Source organism: Dermacentor variabilis, chromosome 2 (assembly GCF_050947875.1).
Source record: "Dermacentor variabilis isolate Ectoservices chromosome 2, ASM5094787v1, whole genome shotgun sequence".
In the NCBI taxonomy this organism is placed as follows: Eukaryota; Metazoa; Arthropoda; class Arachnida; order Ixodida; family Ixodidae; genus Dermacentor; species Dermacentor variabilis.
This window is the reverse complement of record NC_134569.1, coordinates 103,220,715-103,231,341: the sequence shown is the minus strand read 5'-3', so window position 1 is coordinate 103,231,341 and position 10,627 is coordinate 103,220,715. Positions and strand designations below refer to the sequence as shown.

The 10,627-nt window shown below is 45.5% G+C and overlaps 1 protein-coding gene across 1 annotated transcript; it reads left to right on the top strand.

Annotated features, from left to right (window-relative positions):
• Nucleotides 1–209: 209 nt before the first annotated feature.
• On the top strand, nt 210–9,896 carry Sec23 (transport protein Sec23). The gene is made up of 3 exons (XM_075681536.1): nt 210–2,131; nt 4,244–4,549; nt 8,220–9,896. The coding sequence occupies exons 1-3, from the start codon at nt 308–310 to the stop codon at nt 8,442–8,444; spliced, it is 2,355 nt and encodes a 784-aa protein (XP_075537651.1). The 5' UTR covers nt 210–307; the 3' UTR covers nt 8,445–9,896.
• Nucleotides 9,897–10,627: the final 731 nt, after the last annotated feature.

The following is a 10,627-nucleotide window of genomic DNA, read 5'->3' as shown; positions in this document are numbered from 1 at the left end:
GTGCGTCTAATATTTTAATCTAAGAAACGCTAAATAAAAGTTGGTTCGCGTAAAAACGTACACAAGATTATTGCCAGTAATTATTTCTTTTTGTTTTAAGTACGCAGTTCTTTTCTGAACAAACAACCTGACCCGTTAAAATTATTTGGCATAAATTTTGATTAATCTGGCCACAAGCTGCGGCCTTGTTTTCGGTTCCTAGGGGGCAGCACCCGAATATTTGCGTGACACTTCTCTTCCTCGAGAAATCGGGAGCCGTCTGCCTTTCAATTACGTGGCACACCGTGGTGTCGGGGAAATTGCCGACATGGCGACCTACCAGACGTATCAGGACTTTATACAGAAAAACGAAGATCGCGACGGAATAAGGTTTAGCTGGAATGTGTGGCCGTCAAGCCGGCTGGAGGCGACGCGGCTGGTGATTCCCCTTGGCTGTCTGTTCACGCCGCTCAAAGAGCGACCAGACCTTCCGCCGATCCAATATGACCCCGTCCAGTGCACCCGGCAAACGTGCCGGGCCATTCTCAACCCTCTGTGCCAGGTGGACTACCGCGCAAAACTGTGGGTGTGCAACTTTTGCTTCCAGAGGAACCCGTTTCCTCCCCAGTACGCTTCCATCTCAGAGCAGCACCAGCCGGCTGAGCTGATCCCGCAGTTTTCGACCATCGAGTACACCATCATGCGGGCCGCCTGCGTACCGCCGATATTCTTGTTCGTTGTTGACACCTGCATCGACGATGACGAGCTGACAGCGCTCAAGGAGTCACTACAGATGTCCCTTTCACTGCTTCCTGCTAATGCTCTCATCGGGCTCATTACCTTCGGCAAGATGGTTCAGGTGCACGAGCTAGGAAGCGACGGGTGTGCCAAGAGCTACGTGTTCCGAGGCACCAAGGACCTGACGGCCAAGCAGATCCAGGACATGCTGGGCGTAGGCAAGTTCGGGCAGCAACCGCAGGGCGTTGCACCGCAGCAACCGCGCATGCCACAGCATCCACAGCAGCCGCAGCACCCACAACCCGTGCCGCCGGCGAGCCGCTTCCTGCAGCCGGTGCACAAGTGCGACATGAACATGTCCGACCTCTTGGACAGCCTGCAACGCGATCCTTGGCCCGTGTCGCAGGGCAAGCGCCCGCTCCGGTCCACGGGTGTGGCGCTGTCCATAGCCGTCGGATTGCTAGAGTGCAGCTACCCAAACACGGGCGCACGAATCATGCTCTTCACTGGCGGCCCATGCACCCAAGGGCCAGGAATGATTGTCGGCGACGAGCTCAAGATTACCATCCGCTCACACCACGACATCTCGAAAGACAATTGCAAGCACATGCGCCGTGCCATCAAGCACTACGAGGCTCTGGCTCACAGGGCTTCTGCAAACGGACACGCTGTTGACATCTTCTCCTGCGCCCTTGACCAGACAGGGCTGCACGAAATGAAGTTCTGCCCCAACATGACCGGCGGCCATATCGTTATGGGTGACTCATTCAACTCCTCGCTGTTCAAGCAGACCTTCCAGCGGGTGTTTGCCAAAGATTCGCGCGGCGAATTTCGCATGGGCTTCAATGCACTGCTTGAGGTTAAGGCGTCACGGGAGCTGAAAATAAGTGGCTGCATAGGGCCGTGCATTTCGACGAATGTCAAGAGCTCCAGTGTCTCGGACACCGAAACCGGCCTTGGCGGCACTTGCCAGTGGAAAATGTGCACCCTCAGTCCTAGCACGACCCTGGGGATATTCCTTGAGGTGGCGAACCAGCACAATGCACCCATTCCTCAGGGTGGCAGGGGGTGCCTTCAGTTCATCACACAGTATCAGCACCCGAGTGGTCAGAAGAGGGTTAGGGTAACAACTGTAGCAAGGAACTGGGCAGATGCATCAGCCAACCTGCATCACATTTCTGCTGGCTTTGACCAGGAGGCTGCAGCAGTGCTTATGGCACGTCTGGCATGCTTCAGAGCACAGGGAGAGGATGACGGAGCTGACGTGTTGCGCTTTATTGATCGGACTCTCATAAAGCTGTGCCAAAAGTTTGGCGAATATGCCAAAGACGACCCAAGTTCTTTCCGGTATGCAGAGAACTTTTCCCTATACCCCCAGTTTATGTTTCACCTTCGAAGATCGCAGTTCATACAGGTAAGCAACACTGTAAATCGCACTGTAAATGTTGTTTGATGACATGTAAGGGTTGTGAAAACTTGCAGCCATGACCAGTGTTCATCAAAAGTTGCCTGGATGATGTATGCGTGCACCCTACAGGATTTGAGGATAGGGATTGGAAGCAGTGATATTGGAGTTAAATATTTAAAGTCTGTGCGATGGTTTCCCAAGAACTCGACTGCATTCATGGCAGGCTTGTATGTAATGAATTACATGTAATTAAATACTTGTAACCAATTACATTTCTTGGTACGCTTGTAATTGGCTTATTACGTTTTCCTCAGTAACACTCACAGTAATTCAGTTATTTCTTTCTGTAGCCAATTACACGTAACCATTTACTTTATTCATGAGACAAACTAACAAGCTGTGTGCTCTGAGCACTCTGATTTCATGGAAACTACAGTAGAACAGCCACAGGTGTGCCACCTCGCAGTTGTATCACACAGCACCCTCATAGATGTGCATGTTCAGACAGGCAAACCTGGGCACTCAGTATTTCTTTCCTGTACTTAATGGCAGGTTGTGTGACCTGTATTGTCAGTACCACATTCTGCTTCTCGTGATGGCTTCATGTCTCTGTGCTGCACAAGTGCCGCCATGTCGGGACAATTATGTTCACTGAGTTTGGACTTCACCTTCGTCATTGGATAGTTGCCGATCTTTGCTCACCAATTTCCCAGTCCATGCCTCGATGTTTGTGTTGCTGAAAATGTTGGAGCACCTTCTCTGACCCTTAGTAAGAATGAACCACTGCCCTACAAAGAGGACCCAGACGCCAGCATTGCGGCAGTAGGTAGCCACAATCTTGTGCGCAAGGTTTTCACATGTTACAGCATCACCCTTCCTCCAGCGCACACGTCAAGTGAATTTTCACTTTCAGAGCTATATCTTAACAAGAAAATGGGGAAAGATGACCAACGAGAATTTTGAAAACCAATTGTTAGTGAAGATAAACAATGTGTGACTGGCTACAGAAGGGCACACTGAAGGTGCCAGACCAGCTCATTATATTCACTATATTTGGGCAATACTAATAAAAGTTGGGAGAAGAGTAACATAAAAGTGATTGATTACCTTTTAGCAATTGCCCAGTTACTTTCGTCAGGCAGTGATTAGTCTCTCTAATTGCCTACATTTTTTAATAAAGTAACCACACTTGTAATTGGCATTTACATTTACATTGTAATTACATTTTTTTGTCTCGGACTTGTACAAGGCTTATTGATGCTAGATTGCTTTTAGCTAGCATTCACATTCCTTCACTGCGAATTTAGAAGTACAAATGCAGCCTAACATACATGTGCATTGTTATTTCTAATACTGCAGCCTAATAGGCACTTTAAAGTTCAATTAACAGCACGAGGACATCAGAGGAAACAGAAGAGAGAACAGAGCACTTCTGTCTGCTCTGGTGTCCTTGAACGGTGAATCGAACTTTAAAGCTTGTTTCACCAACAAGGGCCCATCTTACACCCTTCTAATAGGCACATATTAAAGGGCAGGCTGATGCCTCTGCCTACTGTAATGAGATGGTGTTAGCTTGGAACTGTTGCTGTTAATCAATTTATGTCATCCCACTGGTCCATTTAAATAAGGTGGTCTTTCTATGACACTCTCTTGGCAGCTTTTTATCAAGACCTACTGAACTAGGTTACAGTGCATCAACAACCTTTATTGCTTATTAGAATATGCAAGCCAAACCTCATTATAAGAAAACATTGCATCCAATATGGAAATATCATAGTTATGTGTGATATTTGTTATAAGCATATGTTTGTTACATGCTAAAATATCGGCACTAAAACATTTTAGATTTACTTCATTACATCTGATGATTCGTTGTATCCATGCTTGCTATGTCGAGGTTGAACTGTATTGCAGTGTTTCAGGCTATGAAGCTACATTGGCGTACTTGTATATTTGTTTTATCAATGCTCAATCTTGGCTTCTGGAGATGTGCTGAGAAGTCTTTTTCTAGTGAAACAGTGTTTTGATGCCTTTGACTTTTTTTTTTACCTGAAGACAGTTTGCACAACTTAGTGAAAGTCATAGGCGCAAATTGCTTGCTTTGTATAACTGTTGCAGGTATTCAACAATAGCCCCGATGAGACCTCGTACTACAGGCACATGCTGAACCGTGAGGATATGACCCAATCTCTGATCATGATCCAGCCCATCCTGTACGCATACTCCTTCAATGGACCACCTGAACCTGTTCTGCTTGACACAAGCAGCATCCAGCCTGACAGGATCCTGCTCATGGACACCTTCTTCCACATTGTCATCTTCCACGGTGAAACTATCGCTCAATGGCGCAAGGCTGGCTACCAGAACTCACCCGAACATGAAAATTTCCGGCAGCTGCTTCAGGCACCCGAAGACGATGCACAGGTCTAACTGCTGCACTTTTTCTCTGTTGCGTTATTGACGATTACTGCCAATTTATATACTCCATTTCATACAAAGCAGCCAATGCTGAAAATTCCAAAGAGACTACTCTAACTGTTTGCATTTATGACCAAAAAAATTGTACTTTATGTATGAAAGAAAGGTATAGGCATGCATTATGTAATTTGGTGAAAGATTAAGTCTTGTACTTTAGTGTTGCAAAATATGACGTAATTCATACATGGAAGGTGTTGCAGATCTGAACCAATTTACCACAAAATGAGAGGAGCGAGGCATTTCTGCAACCAGCCCTAGCCACAGCTCATTGCTTGCACTTGTGACTGAAACATAGTATGTCACATATTGGGAGCACTAAGGTGCACAAATAACATGCCATTGGATGTAACATTATGTTCACAAGTTATGGTATATGAAGTAGTTGTTCCATAGAAAGCATCACAGATAAAAGAACAACTGCACTGAAAAATGCAGGGATTGAGACTTCTATGACTGAATTACTTGCAGTAGCTTCTGCAGTGTTGCCTGCTAAGCATGTAACAAAGTATAGGTGCGTCACTTCTTGACAAAGAATATAGAAATAGTCAGTGAAATTTCCTCACATACTGTGCATCTTAAGCAATTCATGAGAAAGTTTACCAAGTTTGTCGAGTGCTGTTTCAGGCATTGGATGACCTGTTTTGTGAATTGTGTAACGGCTGAGCCATCGTTTACAACTGAGACAAATTTTTAACAGAAATGGCAAAGCATTGCAAACTTGTTGAAAACAGTCTTGGGCCTCACACAAGTGAGCAATGACATAACATGTAGTTGGAATACCCTCTGTGCCCTTGCATATTTCCTTAGCATCATACTCGGCGCTTAGTCCTCTTGCGGACTGGAGGTCAGAAATTCATCATAACTGTGGTGACAAAGGAATGTTGCAGAAAGGAGTCACTTTTTAGCACTGAGCTGCCTGGCTCAGTATTAAGTGGCAGTTGCTCTGAAGTGTGGGAAGGTGGTTGCCACTCACTTTCAATGTCACCGCTTGCTGGCATGCATCCCTACCCTCTGTGAGCTTTCCTATAAAAGAGGTCTAACAGTGCTCCAGAACCCTTAATCACTGCAGTGCACATTTTTTCCCCATGCATTGCATTGAAGAGCGGCAATTATCCGGTGCATTCGTGGCAATGCCCACTAAAGAGTTGGTGTGAAAGACTCACTGAAAAGCGACACATACCTAGTGCATTTTTGGTGCAGCTTGCCAAACCGTTGCTGTCTTTAAAGAATGCATGTGGGATGGGTTTGATTCGGTATGGGAGAAATTTAAAATGATCTCTAGTGGTACATTCTGCTAGTCGAAATTTCCTATTGCGAAAGGATCCTTCTTGTCATTATAGAGGAGCATATTCCCAGTGGCAGTTACCAAAGTTGGCATCAAATATTTTCATTGAAGGGTGGCACGCATCTACTGCCACATACCAAATTGACCCAGGCTGGCATCAAAGAGGTTCATTGAAGAGTAGCACAGACTGAGTGACAGATACACAGTGCTCCAAGTCATCTTGAAAGAGATTCATTAAGAGTGGTAGATACTCATGCCACATACCCAGTCCTGCACAGAGGCTGAGCCCCATACATTTATAAACGTACACTGTCGGCTCACTACATGTTGGTGCTATCGTGCCTCATTGGCTGACCAACTGACAACTTTTACCCTGGTGACATCATGCGTGGGGCCCTTCTGCCGTCACGACTTGCAAAGAGGAGACCGGGAAAGGCCAAGGAGCACAGGATTGGCAAAATGTGAACAGCATTCTTAGGGTACTTGAAGCACTTTCCAAGGCTTTTTTGTCTGTGTCTCTAACCGTTGTTCTGCCAACTTAGGTCACTGAGCAGTCCATGGTCTAATGGGTAGCGCATTGGGCTGCTATGCTGAAGGAATAGGGATTGGAACCAACTGTTGGACCAACTTAGGTCACTGTGCATATTCCACTGGGTATGTGCTGCTCTTCAGCGAACCTCTTTGACCCCGACTTGTGTCACTGGGTATGCGGCACTGGTTATGTGTGGCGGTTCAACGAACCTCTTTGATGTTAACATGGAGCACTGAGTATGTGTAACTTGGTCTGTGCCACTCTTTATCGAACTTCTTTGACACCAACTTGGGACAGAGGGTATGTGCGCACTTCAGTGAACCTCTTTGACGCCAGCTTGGGTCACTGGTTATGTGTAATATAATAAAAACTTAGAGCGCTAAAAGCACAAAGGACGTAGAAGAAGAAACACCACACGCTCTCACTCACAGCTGATGTTTATTGCACGTATGAAAAAATACGTATTGCATAGACAATGGATGCTTCGTGCATGTCAAGACGAGGTACAAAAAACAGCCGAGGTACAAAAAAAATTTTGTTGGTGCTTGGCGGAATATAACCTGCGCCATGCGAGAACTTCGCGATGCTGCTGCTGCTAGATGGTGCAGTGTGTGCGGTGAGAACCGCAAGATAGGAGACCTGCTGCAGACATGTTTTGGCTCTGACAATGCTATGTGTCAGTACAATGCTTCACTGCTGACCGCATCGACATTCGTCATGATGTGGGTTCTGCCCGAATTTTAGTTTGTGGCGTCCACGTGGTGCATAGTGCTTCCATGTTCGCGGAAAAAAAAAAAATATATTGTCCCGGTGTACTTCGTGCAATGCCTGTGTTACTTGCCGTGGTAGCTTAGTGGCTACAGTGTTGCGCTGCTAAGCACGAGGTTGCGGGATCAAATCCCGGCTGCAGTGGCCACATTTTGATAGGGCCGAAACGGAAAAATGTCTGTACCGGGCATTTGGTGCACTTTAAGAGAACCGCAGGTGGCCAAAATTTGTCCATAGTCCCCCACTACAGCGTGCCTAATAATCAGATTGGAGTTTTCTGGAACTTAAAATACCAGAATGAAAAGAAGAAGTGCCTGTGTTTATTTAAAATCTGTAAAAATTTCACCGACAACTACGATGCTCTCTAATGCAAATTTCGAGTGCACCTATTGTTTATTGTTTTCAATTTGTCATATATTATGGCAAACAATTCGATTCTGAAGGACAAGGTGCTCTCGGTGGTGGCGTTGAGCCTCTGCTCAGGCAGCTCGGTTGGCATCAGTGGCAGACTAAGCATTTCCACCGGTTGCTTCGCTCATTGTCCAGAAAGAAAGTGTGAACATGGGAACGCATGGCTCGTGCGGAGTGCATTCCCTAGCGGCAGTGGAAGTGTAGCCAAAGTAGCGCATGCGCAGTGGGTTTAAAGCCCACGCCAGCGCTTTGTTTCCATGCTGGCCACATGCTTGGTCGTGCCAGCACTCCGTTTTCCTCGTCACCCTTTTTGTCATGCCCTCCTCCGCTTTCCTCCTCGTGTCTTTCGTCCCCCTGCTGTGCTCCGCATTTGCTTTCATCTTTTGCTGTGCGCGTTCGCTCGGTTGTGCCGAGGCCAACGCTGATGCTCGCCGCAGGAACGGGCACCTAACAGCTGCGCTGTAAAATGTGTCGGAGGTTGTTCGGGTCCCTTTAACATTTCATCTCCTGTTGGCAGTGATTGTGGTACGTGGTTGCTGGGAATTAGTGGTGTGATGAAACAATGAATATCTTTTAGGGATATTTTTTTATGTGTTGCTCTCCATTGCCTGGCTTTACAGGAGATCCTGCAGACACGCTTCCCGATGCCCCGATACATTGTGTGCGACCAGGGTGGCTCCCAGGCCCGGTTCCTGCTCTCCAAGGTGAACCCGTCAGTGACGCACAACAATGCCTACAACTGGGGCCAGCAGGAAACCGGTGGTTCCCCTGTCCTCACAGATGACGTCAGCCTGCAGGTGTTTATGGAACACCTCAAAAAGCTGGCGGTTTCCAGCTCTGCCTGAGTCTCACATCAGCAGGCTCCTGTCTTCATCAGATGCCTTTCAGCATTGTTCACAAGTTTTGAGAATATATCAAAGACTGCTTGCCACAATACCTTCTTGCAAACCTGATCCAATCCGTGCTGTCGGAGTTCTTGTGCTGTTTTCTTGCTTTTTTTCAAGCCAAGAAACTGGCCTGCTAGACTTAATGTCAGTTCACATCTTGCTTATAGGTGGCACAGGTTGTAGTAACACCACAGAAAGTGGTTACAGTCATGCAGGTGTCTTCTACCGCATCAACAAGAACACTAGCGAAGGCACAAAGCCGGTTGTAACAAACACGCTGTTCAGGCAGTGACACAGTGGGTCGCCGTTTTAATGACCACAAGTGAGCCCATGAAACTGGTGGGGTACAAATGGCCGAGAATAAATGCAATGGGCCTAAGCTCTGTGATGTGCAATTCAACAGTGTGCCACAATCACTTGGTAACTGCAACGCTCCTTATCTAGGAGTTCACTGTGGCCTTCCTTAAAATAGAGCACACAGTGCATGTAGTCATAATGGTCAGGCACCATCTGGGACTGTAAAAGAGTTAGCACAACCTTTTGTTTTAAGCTGTTACTGACAAAACTATCTTCCCCACAATTGTTGTCATTCTTTTACACAGTCTCCTTCATAACTATGTGATTATGCCACACTGTCCATAGCCCAACAACATTCCTGTAGTTCACAAATTTATTTTGTGTAGAGATATTGGCCCCAACATATATCAGGATGAACCCAAGAAGAAAAGTCATCTGCATTACTCTATTTTTTTCCTTTGTTTTTATGCCATCTGGTGTTCCAATGCCGTTATGATCTTGGTTGGCGTAGTTGACATCTTTTCTTGCACATTCTTGTAGTTGTATGATGTGTAAAAACAGAGTGGGAATAAATTAAATTTTCGATGGAATCTTGGGTTATGTTAAAGGTGCTGTGCTACATTCATTTGACAAGCTGGTAAGTGGTACACACTAAGCAAAGTTCGCACCCTTTGGGGTTATCGTGTCCCCATACAATAATTGTCACCCTGTGTGCCTTCCTTTCCTTAAGGCACTGTACTAAGGCACTGTACTTAATGCCCTGTACTTCCAGTTCATGAATAGCATGCACGCTATCAGCGTGGCATAGCATTCTTGTCAGGAAAGTAGCGAGTACAGAATTTTGAAGAAAGGAAATGCAAACAAGGCATGTGACTATTGTTTCGGGATAAGTCTCGAAGAGTGTTAATTTTTTTAGCGTAAATTGATGTAGTACACCTAGCTATTTTCATTTCTTCTATTTGGGTTTCTATATACAAGCCTCGACACTGTTCTGCTGCAGGTTCTAATGTGCCTAAAGATTTTCTGTATGGTAACTTTAAAAATTGATGCTGGCATAAGTGTTTTTATTTGTTCATAAATAAATGATTCAATTTAATGAAATCATTCATTTCACATTCACTCTATGCTCTCTTAAAAAACCTATTCACCTTTTGTTGAAGTTTCTAGGGTCAGCAAGCATATGCAACCCTTATGAGTGAAGACACTGCTTAACATTGGTCATTTGGCTTTCATATATAGGTGAACAACAAAGTGTGTATGTTTGCGCAAAGAAGAGAGACTGAAGAATGCATCCTGCCTCTCTTGCATGCTCCATACTTTATGCAGGCAGTTTGGTAACGTACCAACAAGCTAATTTTATTAATGCTCTGGCATATGACACTCCAGTGTACTCTAGAAAAATTTGGTTGAAAAAAAACTTGTCAAAATAATTTTAACAGAAAAAAAATAATTATTATTTTTAGTAGAAGTAAATCTCATTCTGAACCTCTAAGAAAGCAAAGCTGTAGCTCATGTCCACGAAGTGGCCAGTATGCAAGGATTTGTGTGCGCTTCTTGAGATACTGGACACATACAATAGCGAACAGCTCTTAAGAACGAATATGTGTCTCACAAACTGCAGCTCAGAACTGCTGTGGGTACGTGTGGTGTTCAGCTGGGGTCTACCAAAGCAGATAAAAAAAAAACTTGCATCAAGAGGTACATCGAACCTAAGTTAATAAAATTACAGAAGTGTTTATTTCGCCTTGGATATTGGTCAGTTTGACGTAATGGTCTCTCCTAAGCTTTTCCTCTATGGCGGGGTCAGAGAAAGGCTAGTTGGAGGTGCCGCCGCGTGATTTGGC

Excerpts from the sequence above, each read along its gene's own strand:
- Sec23 (XM_075681536.1), top strand. The coding sequence starts at position 308 with ATGGCGACCTACCAGACGTATCAGGACTTTATACAGAAAAACGAAGAT. Across the intron at positions 2,132-4,243 it reads GAAGATCGCAGTTCATACAG|GTATTCAACAATAGCCCCGA; the intron begins GTAAGCAACACT and ends TAACTGTTGCAG. Across the intron at positions 4,550-8,219 it reads CACCCGAAGACGATGCACAG|GAGATCCTGCAGACACGCTT; the intron begins GTCTAACTGCTG and ends CTGGCTTTACAG.